The 27,629-nt window shown below is 37.9% G+C and overlaps 1 protein-coding gene across 1 annotated transcript; it reads left to right on the top strand.

Annotated features, from left to right (window-relative positions):
- Window positions 1-166: 166 nt before the first annotated feature.
- reep5 (receptor accessory protein 5) lies at window positions 167-25,106 on the top strand. Its single transcript, XM_056466647.1, has 5 exons — window positions 167-400; window positions 604-697; window positions 15,795-15,933; window positions 24,330-24,498; window positions 24,616-25,106. Exons 1-5 carry the CDS (start codon window positions 283-285, stop codon window positions 24,663-24,665), a joined length of 570 nt encoding a protein of 189 aa, XP_056322622.1. The 5' UTR covers window positions 167-282; the 3' UTR covers window positions 24,666-25,106.
- The last annotated feature ends 2,523 nt before the right edge of the window (window positions 25,107-27,629 follow it).

The raw sequence follows: 27,629 nt of genomic DNA, 5'->3' as shown, positions 1-27,629 counted from the left end.
CAGGATAACTTGTATGCAGCCTTTCGTACTAACCCACTTATAAATAAATCTGTACACATGTTTGGAGAGTCACATTTATTTAAATAAACGATGTTAAAAATAAAACGAGCTCTTTCGTGCCCCGCTTCTCTGACGACCGGGTGTGGTCGAGGAAGTGGTGCCGTGACGTCACGCCCTCAGCGTGTAAAGTGACACTGATCTGGTGAGAGTAGCGGGAGTTGGGCTGCTGTTCATGAGTTTTACTTCACATTGCAACAAAACCATCATCCCTTCAGACAAATCATGGCGGCCGCGATAAAACAGCGCTTCGACAATGCCCTCCACGAGAAGAATGTGGTGACGGACTTGTTGGCGAAGATTGAGGCGAAGACTGGAGTGAACAGGTCGTACATCGCATATGGTGAGTATTGCGGGAAGCAGATCTTAACCAGGAACACATTCGTGCTAGTCGTTTTGCTAGTAGTCACGGAAATATGACCCAGCCTAACCCAACCGTTTTACTAGTTTTTGTGGGACTTGTTTATTCACGACTAAGCTTATTACATAATGGATGAAAATGTCGACGGAGCTGACAGGAGGCTGATGCTATCTTTTGTCTTGCAGCTGTCATTGTGTTAATTGCTATTTATCTGGTGATCGGATACGGCGCTTCCCTGCTCTGCAATCTCATCGGATTCGTCTATCCTGCCTACATATCGTGAGTTTTAACTGGAATTCATGTTTCTGGCTAAAAAAAGGCTGTTAACTCCGATCTGTCGTCACACTGCAGGTCATTACATCATCACCGCGGTTACAAAATATTGACGTCATCAAAGCAGTTAGTGGCGTGGTTTGGCCCTCGTTAAGAGTGTATTATAATATATTAATATTTTATTTGTTTAACTTTTGATTTTAGATACAGATATCACTGCATGAAGTTCACAAGAATGTATCTCAGAATTGCCATTATAGAGTTCCATTGACTACCTTGATATTTATAGCTCATATGTATATATATCTGTCAAAAAACTAAACAAAACATGAATATTTCTCTAAAAAGTGTTCAAATTAAATAAATGGGCTACATTTAACTTGAACAAACGTTCACTTTCATTTGAAAACCGATTAGGATTTAACACTGGTGTGGTTTGTCCATCACTAGTGGCGGTTCTAGACCAGAGTGACTTGGGGGCCGGGCAGGGGCCACTTCAAAATAATCTTCCTTGTTAATTTATTTGACAAGTAACTTTATATTGTAGTAGGATAACACATTTCTAATATTCAAGTACATCAAGACACATTTTTGCACTTGTAAACTTTAATAAATACAGTTGAAGTACATTTTTTTTTGCCCTCCAGTTAATTTAAAATAATGTTTCCCATGTGATCTTTAACAAACTAAGGACATTTTTCACAGTATTTCCTTTAAAACAAAAATAATTCTTCTGGAGTCGTCATGTCTTTTTTTTTTTCTTGTGGTTTATTTCTTGAATAAAATCATTTTTAATGAAAAAAAAAACTATTTTAATGTCAGTATTATTAGCCTTCTTAAGAAATATTTACTGTAGGCCTATATTTTTTGATTGTCTACACAACAAACCAGTCATACAATAACTTGACTAATTATTCCAACTTTCCTAGTTATCATAACCTAGTTAAGTTTTTTTAATTGCACTTTAATCTGAATCAAAGGCTATAGAATACTTAAAGGGTCTTTGTCTGAATGCAACTATCTTGCAGAATAACTAGTAAAATATTGTGCACTGACTGTCACCATGGGAAAGATTAAAAAAAAAGTAGTTTTAGAAATTAACGCATCATGTTTAAAAGCGTGTTTGAAGACTCGTGCTTTATGTCACGACTGAAAACAAAAACGAATAGAAGCAAAACTAAACGAGTCGAATATGACTTTTACATGAGTGTGACTGAAAACTAAATTTGATCAATGTGTTACATCTGTTATCCGGTACTTGCAGACTATTTGTAAATATAAGAATCAGAATCAGAATCAGAATCGGTTTTATTGCCAAGTGTGCTTCACACACACAAGGAATTTGTTTTGGCTACAGAAGCTTCCAGTGTACATAAAGTGACAAGTGACAACACAAAATAAATCTGAAAAAATAAGATAATAATAATAAAAAATGATGAACATTAAACAGATGCGGTTAGTGAAGAAACCTGGATGTTGAGTTGTATGTACAGATTGTTATAAATATACAGGTTATAAGGTGCTGTGTACAAGTGCGAGTGTAGAAAGTATTGCATTGTATATTGATATAAGATGCTGTGTACAAGTGCGTATGAGAAAGTATTGCACATATTTATTGCACAGTAGGGGAATATTTAACTGTTCATAAGGTAGACAGCCTGAGGAAAGAAACTTTTCCTGTGTCTGGCTGTTTTTGTGCTCGGTGCTCTGAAGCGCCGACCAGACGGTAACAGTTCGAACAGGTAGTGTGCTGGGTGTGAGGCGTCCAGAGTGATTTTGCGAGCCCTTTTACTCACTCTGGAAGAGTACAGTTCTTGAAGTGTAGGAAGGGTAGTGCCAGTGATTCGTTCAGCAGTCCGGACTATTCGCTGTAGTCTACGGAGGTCAGTTTTGGCAGCTGAGCCGAACCAGACAATGATTGAAGTCCTGAGGATGGATTGGATGACAGCTGAGTAGAACTGTACGAGCAGCTCCTGTGGCAGGTTGAACTTCCTCAGCTGACGAAGGAAGTACAGTCTCTGCTGGGCTTTCTTCACAATAGAGTCTATATGAGTGTCCCACTTCAGATCCTGAGAGATGGTGGTGCCCAGGAACCTGAATGACTCTACTGCAGCCACAGTGCTGTTCATGATGGTGAGTGGGGGGAGTGCAGGGGGGTTTCTCCTGAAGTCCACTATCATCTCCACTGTTTTGAGCGTGTTCAGCTCCAGGTTGTTGTATCTGCACCATAACGCCAGCCGCTCCACCTCCTGTCTGTATGCAGACTCGTCACCGTTCTGGATGAGGCCGATAACAGTAGTGTCGTCTGCAAACTTAATGAGTTTGATGGAGGGGTCTTTTGCAGTGCAGTCGTTGGTGTACAGGGAGAAGAGCAGTGGAGAAAGAACACATCCCTGGGGGGCACCAGTGCTGATGGTGCGGCTGTCGGATGTGATTTTGCCCATTCTGACTAGCTGCTGTCTATCTGTCAGAAAGCTGGTGATCCATTGACAGACAGAGCTAGGAACAGAGAGCTGGGCCAGTTTGTACTCAAGCAGTGATGGGACGATGGTGTTAAAGGCAGAACTGAAGTCCACAAACAGAATCCTTGCGTAGTTCCCTGGTTTGTCCAGATGTTGTAGGGTATAATGCAGTCCCATGTTGACTGCATCATCCACAGACCGGTTTGCTCTATAGGCGAACTGCAGGGGGTCCAGCAGGGGTCCAGTGATGTCCTTCAGATATGCTAGCACCAGTCTTTCGAATGACTTCATGGCCACAGATGTTAAGGCCACAGGTCTGTAGTCATTGAGTCCTGTGATCTTTGGCTTCTTTGGGATTGGGATGATGGTGGAGCGCTTAAAGCAGGATGGAACTTTGCGCTGTTCCAGTGATCTATTGAAGATATGGGAGAAAATGGGAGCCAGCTGGTCAGCGCAGGTTCTCAGACAGGCTGGTGAGACACCATCTGGCCCTGGTGCTTTCCTTCTCTTCTGTTTACTGAAGATCTGACGCACATTTTCCTCACTGATCTGAAGAGCAGGGGGGGAGAGGAAGATGGCTGGAGGTGTTGATGGCTGTGTAGGGCGATGGTCCGGGCTGTGTTGATGTGGTGTTGATGGCTGTGTAGGGAGATGGTCCGGGCTGTGTTGATGTGGTATTGATGGCCGTGTAGGGCGATGGTCCGGGCTGTGTTGATGTGGTGTTGATGGCTGTGTAGGGCGATGGTCCGGGCTGTGTTGATGTGGTATTGATGGCCGTGTAGGGCGATGGTCCGGGCTGTGTTGATGTGGTGTTGATGGCTGTGTAGGGAGATGGTCCGGGTGGGTGTGAGGTGTCTGGTCATAGGTGTCAAACCTACAGTAGAACATATTCAGCTCGTTTGCAATATGTTTATTCCTGTCGATACTGGGGGACGGTGTCTTGTAATTAGTGAAATCTTTTAAGCCTCTCCACACTGATGCAGGGTCGTTAGCTGAAAACTGGTTTTGCAGCTTTTTGGCATAGCTTTTCTTAGCCACACCAATCTCCTTTGTCAATGTGTTCCTGGCCCGATTGTACAGGATCCTGTCACCACTCCTGTAAGCATCCTCTTTGGCCTGACGAAGCTGTCTGAGTTTTGGTGTGAACCATGGTTTATCATTGTTAAATGACAAGTAGGTCCTGGTAGGGATGCATAACTCCTCACAGAAACTGATGTATGATGTTACAGTCTCTGTGAGCTCGTCCAGATCTGTGGCTGCAGCTTCAAAAACATCCCAGTCAGTGCATTCAAAACAGGCTTGTAAGACCTGCTCTGTGTCGTTGGTCCATCTCTTGACAGTCCTTAATACTGGCTTAGTAGTTTTAAGTTTTTGCCTGTAAGTTGGTATAAGATGAACCAGGCAGTGATCGGAGAGTCCTAGAGCTGCTCTGGCGACGGAGCGATATGCATCCTTTATTGTGGTGTAGCAATGGTCCAAAATTTTATTGCCTCTGGTGGGGCATGTAATGTGCTGTTTGAATTTAGGCAGCTCGTGTGAGTTTTGCCTGATTAAAGTCCCCAAGTATGATAAAAGCAGAGTCCGGGTGTTGTTGTTCTGTCTCTGTGATCAGATCAGCCAGCTGTTGCAGTGCAGTACTCACGTGTGCTTGCGGTGGAATGTAAACACAGACGAGAATGAACGAGGAAAACTCTCTTGGTGAATAAAACGGCTTACAGTTAATGAAAAGCACTTCCACATCAGGACAGCACATCTTCTTTAACTCTGTTGATGTAAAAGCATGTCCCACCACCGCGCGTTTTGCCCGTTGACTCCGTATCGCGATCTGCTCTGTACAGCTGAAAGTCCGGTAGGTTTAATGCGCTGTCCGGAATGGCTTCGTTTAGCCAGGTTTCCGTGAAACACAGGACAGCAGAGTTGTTAAAGTTCTTGTTTTTGCATGTGAGCAGAAGTAGTTCGTCCATTTTGTTAGGAAGAGAGCGGAGATTCGCCAGGTGAATGCTGGGCAGCGCCGTTCTAAAGCCGCGCTGTCTTAGCCTGACGAGCGCGCCGGCTCGCTTCCCACGCTTGCGCGTCTTGTAGCGTTTCCACAATGCGGCTGCTCCGCCGACCACAATGTTCCGCAAAACGCCACAAAAATCAAAATCCAGTTCTTGATTAGTTGGTGTGCACTGCCGAATGTTCAGCAGCTCGTCCCTGGTGTAACTGATCGTGTTTGACAAACATAAAACAGGACAGACTAACAAAAACAGTACAAACACTGGAGAACCCCACGCCGAAGCGGCCATCCGCGGCGCCATCTTGATGAGGTCATGATAAGACTGCATCTCTTAACGTAAAACTATGTACTCTCAATTTCTGATTAATAATAGCCTCTGCATAGCTGAGGATTTCCTCTATTAAAAGTTTTAAAATCGCTATTGAAAACAAAAGTCTAATATAATCAACAGTGGACATTTTGATGATGTTTTTCACAACATGAACATGACTGAAGTAGAATCTTTTTATTACCTGTGTCAATTAGGGGGTTAACTTATGACTATTGCGAGGAACTGATGCGTGCAGCACCGTCACTGACAGAGAGCGAGTACGCACAAAAGCAGAGAGAACGAGAGCGAGTGTGTGCAACACAGAGAGCGCGCAAGAGAGGCCTCAGTCATATCTCCGCAGTCTGCCACCGATGGCTAAACTCGCTTCTCCGTGGCGTTTTGACACAAAAATACGCGTCCAAATTTAGGGGGGCCAGAGGGGTGGTCAAGCTTGTTCACACTGCGGCAACTCTGCCCCCCTGCTGACTTTTTTTGTCAGCAGAATATGAAAGACGATTAGTGGTTCTTGGTTTCCAATGCTACTGGCACTTTGAGTTGAAAACGTATACAGACAAAACCGAATGAATATATGTTCAACATTTTCCACCATCAATTTACAAAACACACTTTTATCGGGCTGTATTTGGTTAATGAGTGTTCATTACATCATACTTATGACACGCATATGTCTTGCAATTGATTTATCAACAATAAATTTCGTCAGTTAAAATATCAATGCTGATTAATCAACACACAGTAAGTTTTGAACATCCTAATGCAAATCATTGAATCAATTGCTGAACTGCTTCGGAGTCACTAAAAGCTACTGATTCACTGTTTACTGTTTGCTTTATTTATTCATTCATTCATTTTTCTTCGGCTTTGTGGAATGAACCACCAATTTATCCAGCATATGTTTTACACAGCAGATGCCCTTCCAGCTGCAACCCAGTACTGGGAAACACCCATACACACTCATTCTCACACACACACTCATACACTACGATCAATTTAGTTTATTCAATTTACCTATATTGCATGTCTTTGGACTGTGGGGGAAACCAGAGCACCTGGAGGAAACCCACGCCAACACGGGGAAACATGCAAACTCTACGCAGAAATGCCAACTGACTCAGCTAGGACTCGAACCAGCGACCTTCTTGCTGTCAGGCGACAGTACTAATCACCATGTCACCCCTGTTTGCTTTAATAAAGTGAAAATGCACAAAGTAACAGTTTTTTTGCCAATGTTTTTTAAGGGTTAGTTCACCCAAAAATAAAAATGATGTGCTTAAATACTCACCCTCATGCTGTTCCAAAACCCAGAGACCTTCATTCATCTTCAGAACATAAATTAAGTATTTAAAATGAAATCCGGGTGGTCTTTTATTATTTATGTATATTCTAGGAGTGTGACGAGATCTCGTATTACGAGATCACACAATATTAACTCACGACAAGATTTCTTGTCTTGTGAGTTGTGATGTTAACATGATGGAACCATAGACTGTAAAATGGAGTGTGAGGGTATAATTAGCATTGAAGATTTGAGGCAGGATTGGATTTGAACTGCACATCAAGTGCTTTTGTACACACGATAGACCTGGCAACCCGGACTGGCCTATGTATTGTGCGTGTCACTCTGATGCTTTGACGGGTGTGACGTAACCGTTTTTTTTTTTTTTTTTCCACCGGTTAGCTGCCGCCACACAAATTAACCATAGTTTGTAACCACATGATGGAATAGCACTTTAGATATGCTGAAAGTCATAATCATTGTAAAGACAAATCAAACTACGACATGTAGAGTATCAAAATTTTAGTTGCATTATTGAAGTGCAGCACATGTAAACACCTCAATTAAACTATTACCCTCGTGTAGGAATTGGAGTCGTATTTTGTGACTGGATAAGCCATAGACACACTGCTGTTTAACACTATTCTTTGCACCTACTTAGTCAGTAAAGGACCACAGACATGCACACATCTCCATATACACACACACACACACACACACGCACGCACGCACGCACACACACACACACACAGTGCACTCTTGGAGACTTGTCACACCCATCAACATCATCATCACCGAACACACTTTTATGCTGTCCGGGAAAGGTGGAAGTTTTCTTTCCATTCGGTGTGAGGTATCAAGCGCTATTAAAACAGCTCTCTCCTATCAGTCCCAACTTCAGACTCGCTACCATTAGCTCAGAGTTTGGCATGGATGAAATGTTGCTGAATGAAAGTGAAACTCCTGAAAAATTTAAAATGAAATGCCAAACATTACATTAATTTTTTTAAAGTTCAGTTTGTGGAAAGTATTTCGATTTCTCGGGTGAAATTGTACAGAGGGAAGCCAGTCAGTAGAGTTTATAGCAAAATATTTTGCAGTATTTGGATGTCCTTTACAGCATAAAATTCATTTAAAGAAAAGTCAAACAAAATTGATGAAAAAAGCACCTAAATAGTTTTGCATTTTTAAATTTTTTTTATTAGATTTTTTTCTATTTTCCATTCATATATTTCATCATTGAAAATTTCTTATAAATAGTATAAAAATCTCACCTCGTCTCGTTCTCGTGAACCCAATTTTTTGTTTTGTCTCATGCAGAACACTCAAGCTACTTCATTGCATGTACAGAGAGAAAAAAAAAAAAAAAATCGCTGTTCGCTATGAAAGAATAAACCATATGATACGTCTGCAGTAATCATACGTCTAAAACACTAAATAGTGATTTAAATGATGCACGGTCTTTCATTTTGTGCAGTTCTACTTCAGTAGTGCTCAAGTCAGCAGCTACCAATACTTTAGGTTTAAAAAAAACATGCAAGTCATGCTACCCGCTGCTCCTGATGATGCCCTGAGGTCTTAAGAAGCAAAACGATTGCTCTGTGCAACTAAATGAATGCTTTTTTTTACAAATTTAGTACGTTTTTTGCTGTTTCCATCTTAGTAATTAAGTAGCGTTTAAGTAGTTAATAATTAAGATTCAGCTTTTACGTATACAGGAACAAGATAACAAAAAAAACATTGCCACTTCAGCCTAAACGGCAGCTATGTTATGTTTACTTGGCCTTTTTCTTTACACTGTACAAAAACAGAATAGCATCTACAGTGCCTAAATTCGGGCGATTCCGCCATGCCTCCAAAACACAGCCAGCTGCACTAGATGTGTGTTCGCTCGCACCGCTTGTTGCAGGAATTCACAAGCGTCTCCTTGCAGTCGTGTAAATAAGCGATCTTGTTTCTCCAAGAACGATAGCAGATTTTCCTCTGATGAGTCCTCTAACTTAAAGTTTGAACAGTACTCTTGCACGTCATCCATTAATTTGGACGTCTCATCTTCACATTCGAAGTCCACTCTCTGCTTTTTTGCTGTTCCACTGCCATATCCCACTACATCCCCTCGCCACCCACCCTAAATGAATCATAATGTATTTTTTTATTACCCGACCCGTGGATTATCCGCAGCGCCCGCGGCTATAACTGCCATCCGTGCATCACTAATGTGCTTACAGGAATTTATTTGGTAAATGTGTTTCCAATGTAGCATGCGCACCTTTTCATATTGGTTATAAAGTTAATCCTGTTCGATTGTGCATATATTTTTTTTAATGCACATTTTCAAACTTTATGCAGCTCTTGGCATTTTTATTAAGCAGTACGAGTATGTGAAAAGTATCTGAATGGAAACATTTTCATAGCCTGGGCAAAAGCATACACTCTCCTAAGCATGTACACTGTAGAATCAATGAACTACAAGTGTCTCATCGCATAATGATGTATTTCCTGACACGTCCTTGCTCTCTGTGGTCAACAAACCCAAGTGTGATGACAAGTTACCACACACAATTAAATACATATTTTGCAAACTACAGAAAACAAGGCAACCATTTTAATCAGACTTACAGCTCATGTAAGAAAGTGAAACACTTAGGATCTGGAGGAAGAAGAAACCGATCCATACAAACTGTGTAACAGTTACTGACAAAGTCCCATAGATTAATTGGCTTTGCTGATCTTTCCTTTATTAACAAACGGCCGGTGAAAACCACGTTGCAGCGTAGGTTATCACATCAATCATCAGAAAAATGGCAAGAACAAACACAGCACTAGGTTGGCCATAGTGTGGTATTGTTGTGAAAATTAACTTTAACCCTTAATTTCCCACAGCCACATATCTGCTCATCTGTCAGTAATAGTAATCTTTGCGTCATGCTCAATCCATTAATCCCCTGCACCCTGCACTCTACTAGTATTTGAAGGGAAAGGCTCGTTCACGTTTTACTGGAACCTGCACTTCATATTTGGTGATGTCGATATGAACAGGTAAAAGATCCGATCTAAATACAAATCATTCATTCGACTCTGAGTCGACTCTTTTCTTGAAGAATCAATAGTTTTAAACACGGTGCACTTTCAGATTTAAACCTCAGCTGGATGTTTTCATTCACTTAGAGCTTTTACACACTGCATGGAAGGTCATTTTCAACAACCCATAATAGGGGCTCTTTAACGTTCGTTATGTTTAATCATTAAGGCCAGTTTTTACTTCTGCGTCCAATGTACGCAGATGTTCCGGCGCAACTTCACACCATAAAAAATGCTGGGTTCCACACAATCGATTTGTGTTGGGACAACATGAAGGACTTAAGTTAACTCATTAGGTTTTACACATTTAGGTGGATTAAACAAAAAAAACAAGTCAGTATTGTGTTGTTTTAGCTAATCTAAAACAAGTAGTTTGAACAAACTACAAATGTTATTTTTTGAGTGTAGCGCAGTTGCATATGCTTCCTTGTGGCTGATGCTGACCCTGACGCACACCTCTTAAAAAATACTAACTACACTTTGCAGCAACGCGTAGCCCAAGAGCTGTGATGAGTGTGAGCTGTGGCCGAGAGCTGTGGGAAAAGCGCGAACACGGTGGCATGAGTGTTTAACAAGTGTCGAGTCCCTTAGAGGAGCTCCAAATGGATACATTTTGTGTTTACTTTATGATTAAAGTTGTTGCACGTCTGCCAATTTTAGCCTCTGAATGAGTGAGTTTGAACTACTTGTACTGTAAGGTAGCATTGCAGGTATTCCAGGTGTAAACAAAATACCCATGAAGAAGCTTGACAAAAAGAAACATAAACCCCAGCTAGCGTTTCCAAAGTGTTATTGTAACACAAACAGAATGCAGAAGTATAAATGCACGGCTGCGTTACAGTTATCACTTAACACAGAAGTATAATTCCGTAACCGAAGTGCAGCAACAGAGAAGACTCTCCCCCATTGATTTTAATCTACAGGGTGGCTGTTGAAGAGTGAGAATCAACAAACCACAGGGAATGAGAAGGTGTGTACTGAGAGACAATGTCACCGATATAGGAAGGAGCTGCACCATGTAGAGCTTCATATGCTCGTTATCAGCATATGATTGTCCATCTAAGCAAATAAAGTCAAAGAAAGCTGAAATGTAGTTTGTTGACAGCCAAGAACTAATGTGGTTTGTTGTTGCCTGCCAAACGCGTACCATTTCAGTCGTTATCTCACTAGTCACGAAACTGAAAACATTTCAGAGAACTCAATTCAGAGAGAATTCAATTAAAAAAATACACATCTCAAAAGTTTGAACTTTGACACAATTACACACTATTATTAATGCCTTTATGAATCTAGAATCTTCTCGAAGGGATGACAATCAAGCATTTTAAAAAATGCAGATAGGCAGATCAGTGTTCAGCATGCCAAACCACAGAAGCCCTTGTGACTCATGTGTGTCAGTTAACTTGACTCTAGCATGCAACACTAATCGCCACTAATTTAACCCTGTAAATCCCACTGTGTTGTGTTTCATACACATTTCTACGGCTCTTAATGATCTGTATGCTCAAGCCTTTCCTGAAAAACCTGTTGCACTTGATTTACTAAATGCATTAGGTTTCTTGATTAATAGTTTACGCATTTTCTTTAGCAAGTAGGCAAGCTTTTTGTATTTCAAGTGGTAAATGAGCTTGAGTAAACATGACGACAGTTTAAAAAAAATTATTTATTTATTTTTTACTGTAACAACTTGCTTATCTGTGCATTTACCTTTACACTATAGAATATTTTTGATTGCTATATTGTTCCATTGCCATATTCAATTCATCTTCATTTATATAGCGCTTTTACAATGTAGATTGTGTCAAAGCAGCTTCTAGAAGTTCTAGTAAATTGAAACGGTGTCAGTCCAGTTTTCAGAGATGAAGTTCAGTTTAATTAATTTCAGTGTGGTTTAATTTTAACTGGTGAGGGTTCAAACACTGAAGAGGAAATCCATCGATGCTCAGCACCACAAGTCCCAAACCAAGCAAGCCAGTACATATTTATATACAGGGGTGTAGCAACTGGGTGGGACGGGGGGGATACGTCCCCCTCACTTTTAGAGACAGAACATTTAGAAACAGGTGATTAATAATTATATGAACATATGATCTCACACAGCCGTCCCCCCTACTTTTAAAATGTTTGCTACGCCCCTGTTTATATATATATATATATAATATATAATGTATGTATATTTATATATATTCAGTTTGATCCAAGTATCTGGCATGCATTGTGCATTATGTATAATTGTTGAGTTATTTGATTTAAACATATATTTGTACCATAACCCATGGTGCAAGGTGGCTTATGCTGTATTCACACCAGATGTGGCAAGCACGAATAAATCGCGAAATGCAGGATGTTCCTTCGCGTCTTTCCATTGAATTAACTTGAAAATCACTAACACTTGATGCTTGATGCGTCTGGTGTAAACACACCATCAGAGTTAATACTGTCGGCTCACAGCAAGAAGGTTGCTGGTTTAAGTCTTGGCTGGTCCAGTTGGCATTTCTGTGAGGAGTTTGCATGTTCTTTCCGTGTTGGCGTGGGTTTCCTCTGAGTGCTCCGGTTTCCCCCACAGTCCAAAGACATGCGCTATAGGTGAATTGAATAAACTAAATTGGCCATAGTGTATGAGTGTATGCGTGTGTGTGAGAGAGTGTATGGGTGTTTCTCAGTGCTGGGCTGCAGCTGAAAGGACATCCACTGGTAAAACATATGCTGGAATAGTTGGCGGTTCATTCTGCTGTGGCGACCTCTAATAAATATGGGACTAAGCCGAAAGAAAATGAATGACTGAATGTATCAATAACCATAGTTTAAGATTTAGCGTTATGCAAAAAGTCTTGAAAAGTTATTTGAAGCATATTTTGGATTTGGGGTAATTGAGGATTTGATGTAAATAATGGAACAGACGAGTGTGAATAAGGGAAGAGTGTTTATAAAATTAGATAAAAGAAGAGGACACAGAATTGAGCCCTGTGGTACGCCTCTTTCTTTTTTGAATACAAAGGTCAGATTGTTTCCCTTGAATCACCACACATTGTTTTCTGTTACGCAAGCAGGAATTAAACAACAACAGTAATCATCATTTATAATCATTTTTATTTAAATATTAATAATTATCTAATGTTCAATAAGTTAATTTACAAGTACATTTTCCCATACTTGTAGCTATTTGAATATAGATGAACCAAATGTTAAAAAGGGGTGTCAAAATTAATTGTTTCTTCGGTGCACCGCAATGCAGATGGGGACAATTCGATATCAGTTCAGTAATAGATCATAACTGGTTATTACGTTCTGACATCATTAATCTCCAATGCGTAATGTCGCAGTAGAATACTATAGAGAAGGAGGCGAGGGCGAGTAAATAAAACACTCCTACTGCTTAAAAGGTATATAATTATGCACAGTTCAACTGCTTTTGAGTTTGTTGGAAAGTCTTTCATTGATACTGAAGAAGGCACAGCACAAGAGCCGCTATTTCACTACTAGGGAGAAATGCTGTAAAAGTCCATCTCTCTCTCTCTCTCACTTTGGACATTTAACCCGCTGGAGTGTTCGTGAGGTAACTTTCTCCTCTTGGCTGTTAAAGCGATACTTGTGGGTCCAGAAACAAGCATGCCTGAGGTGCGAGTTTCATTTTTTTTTAAAGCGCTTTAATTTTTTAAAGCCAATCGCAGCCCTTTCTGATGAGGGAGTGAAGACAAAGACCAATCATAGGGTTTATACTTTCGCCTGGCGGCGCACCTCGTGAAATGGATGAGGCTTTTATACTTGCTGCGTTTGCCGTTGTGATATTCTTTAAAACGACAGAGGGCGATCAAAAGAAACTTGACCGTAAGTCAGACGGATAAACGGAGACATAGAAAGTGTCCGGAACTACATCATATCATTAATATCGTTCAATATTTTTAAAATAATTATTTTTATTGATTTTATAAATTATTTAAATGATTATAAAGATTTTTATAATCATTCAAGATTTTTTAATCAAATTTTGATGCATCACTTGCTTTTGTTCATATCAGACATTCTACCTATTAAAGTTTATTAAAATATGAATGACAGCAGAACATGGGTTACTCTACAAATATATTTTTTATTATGGCAAGAATAAAAGCAAAAAAAGTACACTTACTAAAAAATACAGATATTTTTTATTTTTATTTATCCCGCTCCACAATTGACACGTTACTGGCTAGTGTCTGTCCTCTTCTTATGCTAAACAGGTAATAATGGTCCAACATTCCTGACCATTATCACCAATAAGCCTAGAAAAACAGGCCATCAGTATATTGTAATCCGATAGGTTCAAAGATTTCTTTTTGGTTATCAAAGAAATAATTTGTTCCAGTGCTGTCACCTCAAAGCAAGAAGGTTGCTGGTTCGAGCCTCGGCTGGGTCAGTTGGCATTTCTGTGTGGAGTTTGCATGTTCTCCCTGCGTTCGCATGGATTTCCTCCAGGTGCTCCGGTTTCCCCCACAGTCCAAAGACATGCGGTACAGGTGAATTGGGAAGGCTAAATTGTCTGTAGTGTGTGAGTGAGTGTGTATGGATGTTTCCCAGAGATGGGTTGTGGCTGGAAGGGCATCCACTGCATAAAACATGTGCTGGATAAGTTTGCGGTTAATTCTGCTGTGGCGACCCCGGATTAATAAAGGAACTGAGCCGAAAAGAATTTAAATTTTAGTTTTGTAACTATTAAATAGTTTTAAATTCAAAATTGTAATGTATACATCAGTGTAAAACCTGTGACTGGTGGAAAAGCATATTTCTGTAATCGTCTTTTTGTCGTGGCCTCTTTTGGCTTTAACAGACTTATCCCTCAGGTTTTTCCAAATTTTTTAACAAAACCATTCCTCCATCTGTACAGGCGTACCTGTTTTAGACAAATCGCTTCAAAGTGTTTCATATTCAACTTAAATCAAATGGGGCGCCGCGCGCACTGTTCACTCGAGTCTCAAAAAAAATCATTCGCTCCACCCGCCGAAATCATGTTGCGTGCACCCAAAGCGAACCTCCACAAACACAGCGATGACGTCACATTTGCTGCGCGCACTCAAGCCAACTAGTGGACGCATCGAGTATAAACCAGGCTCAAGACCTCGCTTGACAGCGCTCAAAAAAACTAGCTGGATTCTATTTACATGAGTTTATTTGCTATAAATGCTCAAGATGTCTTCTGTGCATGTGTTGGAGTTTTGTTTGAAACATTCAAAAAGAGTGTTTTCTTTGAGCAGGTAAAATTAAAGGTACAGTTCATATATATTACTGCTTGTATTAAAGGACAAAATTGAATTACAAATAATATATAAATATTAATATTATTTATAGATTTTAATTAAAAAAATTCTTGTTGTGAAGAAAAAAAATCTATTCTTGTATGGAAAGCATCGTCAATGCACCGAGATGCACAGAGATATCGAATAGAACCGAATCGATGACATGATAATCGTTACCGAACGATTGTGTAGGTTCACACCCCTAATGTTAAACATTAAATGTTGTCATTGTTGATGATTTACTAATAAAAATGGCTATAAAGTGTCCACATAGTCTTTTTTGCTGTGTAATATTCACAGAAACTCGTCCGCATTGTGATTTGATTAGATTTACAACACTTCTTTCAAATTAATTATTAAAATATGCTAAATTCAATCAGTGTTATACATCTAATCTCATTTCTGCGATTCAATTCTGTGATTCTATCTGCCTTTTTCTCTTATCGAAAAAACAAAAGGCCCCACTGTTGTCAGTATGTTTTACTGGGTTAAAAGATCAAAGTTTTCCTGCTCCTGTCAAAAAACTAAACAAGTATTTAAAGCTCTGAATTATCAATCACCCTCTTTATGTTCTGTCTGTGAACTTAAATTGGTAAATGTGAAATGGAAAACAGCTTTGTAGAAAGAATGCAGACTTGCAGCAGGTATATCAGATGTGTGTGACTCTTCATTTATTCGCAGAATCAAAGCCATTGAGAGCCCAGCCAAAGATGACGACACAAAATGGCTGACCTACTGGGTGGTGTATGGAGTGTTCAGTGTGGTAGAGTTCTTCACTGACATCTTCCTGTCCTGGTTCCCTTTCTACTTCTTGGCCAAGGTATTGTACAGTACATTGTGTTTGCTACAGTCATACATTTTGTAACAAGAACATGTGTCTATCACATCAGTGATGTTTCCATTCAGCCTTGCTCATTTAACCTGATAACTGCCACGCCCGTGTTTGAGTGTAGGCCTGCAAAGGTTATGTCAAAATTCAAATGACTAAAATTCTGCAACGCTTTTGAATATAGTCCTCATTCTGGTCTTGCTTAAGAGAAGAGAGTTTGAAGTTTAAAACAAATTAAATTACAAATAATACAATAAAAGAAGCACTCATAAAACTTTTCTGTTAAATTTTTTATTGATTTTTAGAAAATACTAATATGAATTCATATACACTACCTGACCAAAGTTTTGTCGCCTATCCTAGTTTTAAGAACAACAAATAATAACTTCTAGTTGATCATTTGGTATAAGAAGTGTCTTATATGAAATGCAAAGGCTTCTATATTATGCTTATTTTACCAAAATAAAATATGGTCATGTCTTGATTTTTAATGATTTAATTAGAACAGTAAGGTCTGACATTGCTGAGACAAAAGTCTTGTCACTTAACAGAAATAATGTACAGTATAGAATATAAAGTCATGGTGCAGTGAAAATATAATTAATATTGTGTATGGCTATCTCCTTGAAAGTGACAGAATGTTTAATTTCTCCTGAGGAGTTGAAACCTACAATTAATTTGTGTATAAACGAAACATGGCAAAGAGAATGGGACAACTGCATAAATAGTAAATTACTTGAAATTAACCAGAAAATAAATGAAAGACACTTAGCAAATTATTATTTTGACACCAGGCATGATCAAACTGTCTATACTAGATGTCGAATTGAACATTCTAGGTTGATTCATTTGTATTTACTGAATAACGAAGCGCCACCTAAATGTAATTACTACCAAGCTGTTCCTACCATGAAGCGTATCTTGTTGCAATGTGGAAGTTTGAACACCATCAGACAATTTTTATAAGGAGATTACTTTGATGGACATTTTTAAAAAGGTACCACCAGGAAGAATCTTAAATTATTTATCAAAAATTGAACTGAAAAATAATATTTAACTTTAAATATATTTTTGTGTGAATTTTATTTGTTTCTATCCTATATATTTGTCTTAGTAACCTTTTTATTGTAATACGAATTTGTTTTTATCATACAATATTTTATGTATGTCCAGTTTGCCACGAAACAGCCATAAGTTGCTGATGTGGCAATAAATAAATAATAAATAAATAAATAAAATTTATATTGTGTATGACTCCCATGAGTTTGGAGAACTGCATCCACGCATCTCCCAGAGTTCATCAGGATTCTTTAGATTCATCTTCAATGTCTCTGCCATCTTATCCCAGACATGCTCAATAATGTTCATGTCTGGTGACTGGGCAGGCCAATCCTGGAGCACCTTGAGCTTCTTTGAGAGGGAGTGCTATCCTGCTGACGAGTGTGTCCTCTCCTGTGGTTTGTAATGCATGCCACATTGTAAATGTCTTGATACCTCAGGCTATTAATGTTGCCATCCAACCTGCAAATCTCTGGCGCGCCCCCATACTGAATGTAACCCCAAACCATGATTTTTCCTTCGCCAAACTTGACTGATTTTTTTGTGAGAATCTTGGGTCCATGCGGGTTCCAATAGGTGTTCTGCAGTATTTGTGATGATTGGGATGCAGTTCAACAGACGATTCATTGGAAAAATCTACCTTCTGCCACTTTCCCTAATGATTAACTAGTAGTCAAGTTAATATTTGTTGCTCTTATAACTGGGATCGAAGACAAGACTTTTGTTAGGTAGTGTATGTGCATAATACTGGGTCTGACATGAAACTAGCCTATGAAATAACAAATAATACAAGTAATAGAAGCACTCAATCAACTGGTGTGCGGTCTGGCGCAATATCACTGCTGTTGCGTCATCCAGGTGATCAAGATCACCCCCCAAAATGTGTAAAGCGATTTGAGTGTCCAGAAATATGCTATATAAATGTAAGCTATTATTATTATTATTATTATTATTATTATTATTACAAGAGGCTGCTATATGAAATATATATTTAATTTCCCTTATTAATTTAAAACCATTAGTTTTGGTTTCAAAGTCACACAAAATTAAAGTTTAATATTTTGATAACTTCATGTGTATTTTGCGTGCATTCACGGCTCGCGATGGAGCTATGTGCGTCGTCTGTAATGACTGACTGTAATGTAATGCACTATAAAAATATAGTTATATATAGTTATATATAGTTATATATAGTTATATATAGATGCATTAGTTGCAGAATTTTTAAGCAGTTTAACAATTTAAATGCTTCTTATTGGATATTACGTCATTCAATGTGACTATACGCATGACTTCATGGAGAGCTTACGACCTACTAACTACGGTTTGCTTTAATAACATGTCAACAAATTTTGTTACAAACTAGCTAGTAGTTACAAAGCCCCAAGTGTGGACTCTACCTTCCAGTTTCAGAAAGAACAGCTGGTGCAACTCTGCTCAGGAGATAACTAATGCCATAACCCACTACCTCGCTAAGGACACGGTGCCTTTTAATACAGTGACCAAAGAGGCATTTAAAAAAACTCTTCTAAATGCAGGATAGGAGATATACACTTTCTTCTCGCACCTGTTTTAGCCAGTTTGGAGTACCACAGCTATACGTGTAACGTCATGATATTTTGTGTAGCGTCTGTGATAATTATTTTGCTTTAGACAATATAAGCTACACAAAGGCTCTTATCAGCCATATTAGTTTGCTGAGTGTTCTGTATTTTATAGATATGATTTTTTTTGTTTGTATAATAAGCTACACTATCGCCCTAATTCGAGTTCTAACTTGTTTACAGAAAGGTCTTTGTGTTTACTGTTTGCTCTAGAGAAAAATGAGTGTTTCATTTGTGAATATTTAAAAACTGATTTGAATAAATGTTTGTTAATATCTTAGATAACACTGCATTTTAGCAGTAGGAAGCTACAATACAGATTATTGAGATGAAGCTTGACTACAAAATTAAATCGCAAATCAAATTGGAATATCTGTCAAAATCGTAATTGGATATTTTCCCCAAATTACACAGCCCTAGTTGAGGTGAACTATCCCTTGACACACTGTAGACACCCTGTAGGTGAGATTCATGCCCAATTGATGATTGCACTCGATGTACAGTTATACTGTTGAAACAGCTTTTATTACTATTAGAACTAAGAGAAGATTGTTGATTTAAAAAAAAAGAAGAGGACCCAGTATTGAGCCCTGTTGTACGCTCAGCGAGATCAGATTGTTTCCCTTGAATCACCACACATTTTTACCTGTTTGGCAAGTAAGAATTAAACAACAATAGGGACTTTTGAGGAAAAACCAATGAGCAATTCCATGTAAATGTCAACCTTGCCATGAAAAAAATGTTCACCAAACTTTAGGTTTTTTGTGAACTTTAGGCTTTTATTTTGTAGTACTGTAAAAATACTGAAATGTCCTTGTTAATGGGCACATAGTTTATCTCTTTTTTATGATTTAATATTAATATTATGGTTCTTCTGAGTGTGCGAGTTTAGGTTCAGTTCAAAACACATTTCAGATTTTTTTATTATAATGTGTTAAAAAGTGTCATATTGGGGGCGTGTCCACAGCTCACTGATTTATGGGTGTGTTGCTTCACATGTAAATTAGTTTAGACTTCCCGCCAACGTAACAAGGGCCATGAGCTCACCCGCTCTGCGTTTGCAACAGAGTCTGACAGGCAGACTGCGAGGAGCTGGAGTGAGAGGTACAGCATTCAGTCGTACACAGACCAAGCAGAGAGTACAATATCATATGTGTCTTTGTACAGTTTTACAGCCAACTGTGTGCTAGTTTCAAGTGCCGAGCTTGTACACAGAAACTAATAACCACGCACACTGAATTAACTTTGACTGAGGCACCGGATGCGCTGCTCGAAGCCGCGACACGGCACACCAGACACTCTCTGTGGCGCGGCAGAAGCATGAAGTGTCCCGAATCGTCGCGCCACGCATTTTTGAATTCTAAACATAGGTTTCTGCAGCGGTCCGTGGCGCCCAGCCGTCGACTTGAGTGCACCCTGATAGAAACCTATGTTTCTGTAATTCTAAAACGCATGCTAGTTAAGATCACAGGGAGTTTCTGGGATCGCGAGAAATGCAAACGGCTGAAGTATAAGGTAGACTCAATGAGAAGTACACATGTTTGCAAACCTACCTAAAGATACAACCAATAATTCCGATTAGAGCGATAATGTGGAGAATATTGCCCTTGTGTTGAGCCCAATGAGCCTTGCATCTAAAAATAAAGCAAGGGTGTTCCTTTAGTGATATCGCTTTGACTCACGCTGAAAATGGCGGACGTGAATCAACAAACTGAGGATATGATGACGCGGCTGTCAATCAATATTGGTGGGCGGGGGGGCCGCACTCCTACGTAAAGTTGCGGTCGGTTTGAAAACGGCTCCAATTGGTCCACCGTTTTTTATGTTGTTAAATTGAAAAAAAAGCACTGGGTGTGCTTGTATCACCCCAATATGACGGTCTATACACTATACATGCACATATGGCTGTCCAAACAGCTTGAAAAGTAGATTTTTTTACCATAGGTGCCCTTTAATGTTTTCAAACAATATGTAATTTTATGTTTGGACATTTTACTTTAAATATCACATCCATAGTGCTGGAATAGACCCTTTTCACAATGACGTCACTTCACTTCCCCCAACGCAGTGTGTTTTTAGTTCCGGTTTACCTTTGAATGAATGGGAGACTTCTCTGGAAAATTTACAACTGAAAATATAAACATTGCACAATTAACGACTATTAAAGTATTGAGCATGTGTCCAAGTGTTTCTCTTTTAATACTGAGCTGCTTTCTGAGTTTGAAAATGATTAAGTTATTAAGGATAGGAGTTAGCTATTGCTTGTCAAGGAAAGAAGGAAATCTTATCAAGCAAAAATGTTTATAAAAAATGTCTATAGTCGGCACTGGTGGTGTAGTGGTTGGTGCGTCGACACATGCACTCCGGTGCTCGCAGCGACCCGAGTTCGATTCCTGCCTCGCGGTCCTGTGCCGGTCCTTCCCCTCTCTCTGCTCCCCATGATTTCCTGTCAACACTCTCTACTGTACGGTGAAAACCCAGAAAAATAATTATAAAAAATGTCTATAAATGCAATCAGTTTTATCAATTATTATTTACTGATCTATTAATGTTTTGCTCAGTTTCTCCATTTAAATGAATTAAGTCAGTGTCCTGGCGCCACCTACTGGGTGGGTTTAATTTCATATCTGTACCACCTTTTAATTAATAATATTAGAAATAATTTCATAATCTAAAAATACTGAATTAAAATGTCTTCTTGGTGTTATTTTTTGCAATTGTAATTTTTTCTAATGATTTTGTTTGATTATTAAGAGTCACATACAACATTGTTACTCTTTTTCATGTAATATGAATATTAAATAGATAAAAATGTTTTGTGTTCGTAAGTGAAATGCCTATATAGAAAGAAATGTCAGAGAACTGAGCTATATGAATGTGTTTGTGAATCAGCTATCCGCTGTAGACAACCACAGTAAAACACCCACAGTTTTGTTTATTTCTTATTTTTCAGTACACAAAAAAATAATACAAATAAATTTGACAAAGTTCAGCACCCGTGAAGACATCTGAAATCTTTATTTGACAAATGCCATATCATAATAAACAATCATAACATCAATCATAACATATCATAACAAATGCCATAAAGTCCATATCAACTTCATCTGCAGTAAAGACAGCAACACAAAGCAATACACTCTGTTTAAAGTCCCATTTTCTCGGTTCAAGTGGATATTCCACTGATCTGTACATGTTTTTTTTAGATGTCAGATGTCTCGCCTTAAATGCAGTCAACAGAAAACAGCCATAGTCACAGTCTAACTGTTTCTGTAGTAAATATACAGCTGACTGGGTGAGTTCTTTATGGGGATTTCTGTGTAATCACAATACCGTGAAACCGGGATATTTTTATCCAAGGTTACCATATCATTGAACTACACGGTTTCAATTTACTATGATCTTTTATGTGAAGCTTCTTTGACACAATCTACATTGTAAAAGCGCTAAACAAATAATGGTGAATTGAATCATACCGTCAGAATCTTATTCATATCATGCCTAATTCGCACCTCAGTGTACTACAGTACTCACATTGTAACTAACATTGCAGTCATGTTTCTTCAGATGCCTGATGTGCTTGAATATGATCTTGTGAGAGTCACAGAAAGCCATTTAATCAAATCATTTTGATGGCAGACTTTGGCTCAGGCATTTCAGAATGACTGAAATTATTCTTCAAACTGTCTGCAGTGATGAATTTGGTCTGCTGTAGGGTCCAGTTATATGGTCGCATGATCTGTACAGGCAAAATTACATGTGTTTTGATGTTGTGTTTGCAGATCAAGACATTTATTTAATAAATGTGTCCACAAAGTAGATCATTTGCTTTAAAATTTGTCTCAATTGAGCAATATATGCGTTATATGTTTAAAAAATCTTGGAAAAGTCCTGGGGTTCGTTCTTCGTACCTCGCTTAAATGATCTAAGATAATTTGGCAGATCCTGGATCTGTTAATCTTGATAACTGATCTCTGGCTAATTTGGTTCTTTAAACAAGTTTGCGAATCTTATTAAAATGTCTGGATGAACTGATCTGAGATCGCTGCGTGTGTTGTGAAGGACAGATCTATCAATCCGAAATCATGATCTGCAATGCAGCGATTGGCTGACAGCACAGCAGCGTAATGACATCATCTGATTAATATTCAATTATCAATGCAAGCAAAATTACATAAATTCGCAGTGACCGGTTTGTTAAGTATGATACGCAATAACTTTACACCTTTGTTGTGGACTGCAGGCTTTACACATTCATGTGTCGAGTGTTTAGCCATTTATTTAGTTTTATATTTAGAGCGGATTAATCGGTGTAATAACTGGCTGTTTAAATCAAAGCATTTTGATATTGGTGAAGTGTCTGAAACTTTTGCGAAGCATCAAATCACCGGCATATTATCGGTCTAAACATGTGAATGAGTGCATAAATTATTTTTTACTTTATAAAAACAAACAAACAAAAAAAAAAACAGTTGATTATTGTGCATGTTGTCTATTATTATAGACAAATTGTACTACTAAAGCTGGATCGGTACCTTAAAAAAGTACGCATTTGTATCTAAAAAGTCCATATTGATGTTTTGACTTTATGACTTTATGTCTCTCCTTGAGGAGAGAACACCCCGTGACAGATTTTGTACTTTTATTTTAGAGTGCAGATTTCATTAGTTTTATTTACATATTTTTTTTTTACTTATTTATATTTAACATATATATATATATATATATATACACACACACACACACACACACACACAGTTGAAGTTAGAATTATTAGCCCCCCCTTTGAATTTTTTTTTTCCTTTTTTTTTTTTTTTTTTTTTTTAATATTTCCCTAATGATGTTTAACAGAACAGGATATTTTTACAGTATGTCTGATAATATTTTTTCTTCTGGAGAAAGTCTTATTTGTTTTATTGCAGCTAGAATAAAAGCAGTTTTTAATTTTTAAAATAACATTTTATGGTCAAAATTATTAGCCCCTTTAAGCTATATTTTTTCCGATAGTCTACAGAACCATCATTATACAATAACTTGCCTAATTACCCTAACCTGCCTAGTTAACCTAATTAACCTAGTTAAGCCTTTAAATGTCACTTTAAGCTGTATAGAAGTGTCTTAAAAATATCTAGTCAAATATCATGGATTATGGACTGTCATCAGGGCAAAGATAAAATAAATCAGTTATTAGAAATGAGTTATTAAAACTATTATGGTTAGAAATGTGTTGAAAAAATCTCTCCATTAAACAGAAATTGGAAAAAAAAATAAACAAGAAGGCTAATAATTCAGGGTGGCTAATAATTCTGACTTCAAGTGTGTGTGTGTGTGTGTGTGTATATATATATATATATGAGGTAATAGAGTCAACATATCATATAGCTATTTTATAATAGCTACTCTAAGTCAAATAAAAACAAAAGTGCTTATTAGTGCAAACTGTGATGCAATATTTGGTCATTTCCATTCTTGTACACAGGAGGGGATATTTTACTTTTTAATGACACACACAGGGACTAAAGTGTGCTGTTAACCATCGACATCAAATTACATTCATAATCCGCCTTTCATTCATTACATGGTTTTAATGCAAGAGTTCCTGCTTTTCCATGATAAAACATGTCTGCGTGGACCAGGCTTCAATTTGAGTGGGCCCTAATGTAGCCTCACCGCTGATATATGGAGTTGAATGTAATGGCTTTGTTTGTGTTTCTGGTTTGTCAGTGTGCTTTCTTGGTTTGGTGCATGGCTCCGACTCCATCAAACGGCTCCATTATGCTCTACACCAAGATCATTCGCCCTTTCTTCCTGAAGAACGAAGCCAAGATCGACACTGTGGTGAAGGACCTCACAGATAAAGCCTCAGAGGCTGCGGATAAGATTAAAGATGAAGGTAAAATCAGATCGATCTAAAGTGTTTACCAAGTTTCAGGTGAAGGAGTTGATGTATTCAATGTTTCATCATAAGCAGTTATGAATCTTTTATTGTTGTTTGTTTTTAATCTTTCAGCCAAGAAAGCCACCGCCAACATTATGTTTGAGGAGAAAAAGCACTACTAAGAACCCTTTCCACTGCTTCCTATCCTGCGGACGACACTCGCCTGAATAAATGTTGCCTTTACGCTCTTATGTTTTTGAAGAAACTGGAAGTGGGCTGATTGTTGTTACTCCCTGCGCCTGTCTTTAAACGTGTGGCGGCCATATTAGATCCCATCAGAGCTCTAGATCTGACAATCCCAGGTCTGTTTGAACGGGTTAGGCGTTGATCATATCCAGTAAAGCTTTCTTCAGTCTCAGCAAACATCCTTATCTTTCCTCTAGACATGTCTTGAATTCATAGGTCATTCAATAGTTTACCTTGCATCCTCCGCTCAGTTAACTTTTAAATCTAAACTGTATTTATGTGCGAGAAGCAGATTGTTTGTAAGAAGTGATGATATCAATGGTACCATAAAGTCATGAATTATGCATCAAACATTAAACAACGGATGAACTCCGCAACTGACTGTAACGTGTGATGTTTGTACTAAAAAGGAGCAAAGTGTTACTCAACTTGTAAAGAGGATAAAGAAGTAAACATGGTGTAAAACCATTAATATTAGGGGTGTCACGGTTGATCCATGATTTGTACAGATTACAACCCACGGTTCGTTTTTTTTTTTTTTTTTAATTATTATTATTTTTTTTCTTTACTAAATTTGTAAGGATTGTAGAGAAATCGCCTCTTGCGTCATTCAAATCACATGTGTGAAAGCATTTAGGCTTTCCTGTATAATATTATGATGACTGAAGAAGTTGTGGTTGAGGTTATTCTGGATGTGGCAGGTTTCTTAGGTTATTAAAGGTGTTTTCTGTCACTACTTGTTTAGCCTGCATTAACGCATTCAGTGTACGCTGCACGATTAATCATTAATAGTCAAATCTGTGTTTGAAAGATGCAAAAATTAAGATTTAGCCTTTAGTTTACTGTCAAATAACACAGAAGTACTGGGATAACAGTTTATAGTTTAGATATAACCACTGATGTTTATTATGGTAAAGTTGAAAATCATCGCCATGTGCATTTAACTTTGTGTTTTAGGCAGCAATTACATTATTTAACCAATAGGTGGCGACAACCAGCCATCACAAATATGTCACTGAATAATTGTTCAAAACTGATCTATCTGGCAATGAAACGTGAAGTTTTTTGAGTGAAAAACTGAATCATTTATTGAAAATGAGACTAAAATAAATTATAATGTTCAAATTATAATGTTAGATTTCCACATTTAGCGTCATCAGCAACAGTAAACACAGTTCTGAGTAATTTAGTTTATTTTAATTCAGCCGATTATTTCTTCAGTTTATTTTTAATAAAATTACAAAGTTCTGATTGTTAAAGTTTCTTGCCGTGCTGTTTTTGTAATAAATAGAAAGCAAATTACATTTGTCTCCTCCCCCTTTTTGGCAGATCTAAAAAATGGTCTGATCTGTAACAAAAAACTATGTGATCCGCACCGTGAGATTTGTGATCCGTTACACCACTAATAAATATACATTAATGTAAAATAGGGCAGTAAAATATGATGATACAAACCATAGCGATGGCTGCTTTTGTTTCAAGTTGCGCGTCAAATGAAGTGGGTCGTGGGATTTTAGTAAATGAGGTTTGTTGCATCATAAATGTTTCGAATTGTATAAAAAGTTAAATAGATCTCCATAATCTGAGTAATACCATAAAATTCATGAGAATCATGCAGCATCACTGAACTACTTTGGATTTTGCCTGATCGCCGATCACATTTGTGTTTATAGATTTTTTTTTAAATGATATTTGCAAGATTAATAGTTAATAGTCTCCTGTTGGTGTGAACAGCAGAGCCTGCCATGGGAAAAACAACACAAATTTATGAATATCTAAATATTTTCATTAATTAAGTCAAGTTTTTGTTGCATTTTACATGATTTTGACCAGCAGGTGGCCCTAGCATGTGCTGTTTCAAATGCAGATCATTTTATAAAACTACTGGTTCAATAAGGCTATATGCACACAGACTTTTCATTTTCAGTCAGCCAGCCTCGGGGCCTCCGGTGAACTGTTATCCCATACAAAATTGCCCCGCTTAAGATCTGATTTCTTTAAAAACCAGCGATATTCATTGCCTGACTGAAATACGATATAAAGTGGGTATCAGACCAAACAAGAACCACTGCATTAAATTCTATTTTTCTGCGCCATGTCTTTAAAATATGAAAATAAATGTTATCCTAGTATTTTCAATGGAATTTCTGCGCTAGCCTGCGGCTAAATGGTCTTGCGTCTCTTTTTACGCTTGAACAAGTCTATTTAACTGATTATTTTTGAATTACATTACATTAGTGCTATAAAAGAAACATTATGAAATTGAAAATAGTCACATAAAGCTTTAATCGAAAGTTCATCATTGGCTGAAAAACACTAGCTGTGCATATAGCCCAGAGTTTCGAAGGCTTGAAAAGCTCCGTTTCCTCCATCACTAAACCAAATGGGTGAAATAGAAATACTATTGTTTCCTATTATGCTCGATCGTTTATTTTCTGGTGTCCAAAACACATTGTTGGAAATGGAACATTACTTTGCTTAAAGTTTGCATTTTAGTTAGCAATATTTTATGTTGGGCCTGTAATCCTTTTTATTATGGAGCTAATAATATGCTAAAACAATTTCTTATTTTGAATTTCATAACTTGAATATTGAACATCTGAATTTTTCCATGGCTGAACTTTTTTTATGTACGTATTTTCAAACTTCTGATTTTTGGTGTTTTGTATTCAGACTTCAGATATCCAGTTTGTTTCAAGTTTTCAAGGTGAAAAAATTCAGAACATCAAAATCAGTAATCTAAAATTTTAAACCAGAAATTCAGATTCAGCACAAAGTAGGTCAGGGGTGATCAACAGGGAAGACTAGACGATCACAGAACTAAGCATTTTGGCCAATCACTGAGCTACTGGTGTATTTGAGGCTCAGGAGACTCAATTCTTCTGCTAACTGAGTATCAG

Source organism: Danio aesculapii, chromosome 10 (genome assembly GCF_903798145.1).
Source record: "Danio aesculapii chromosome 10, fDanAes4.1, whole genome shotgun sequence".
Classification (NCBI taxonomy): domain Eukaryota; kingdom Metazoa; phylum Chordata; class Actinopteri; order Cypriniformes; family Danionidae; genus Danio; species Danio aesculapii.
The sequence above is the reverse complement of the archived record's forward strand: the minus strand, read 5'-3'. Positions and strand labels throughout refer to the sequence as shown.

Bases quoted from the DNA above. Each gene is read 5' to 3' on its own strand.
- reep5 (XM_056466647.1), top strand. From the start codon at position 283: ATGGCGGCCGCGATAAAACAGCGCTTCGACAATGCCCTCCACGAGAAG. The intron at 698-15,794 runs GTGAGTTTTAAC...ATTTATTCGCAG, and splicing joins GTCTATCCTGCCTACATATC to AATCAAAGCCATTGAGAGCC. The intron at 24,499-24,615 runs GTAAAATCAGAT...TTAATCTTTCAG, and splicing joins GGATAAGATTAAAGATGAAG to CCAAGAAAGCCACCGCCAAC.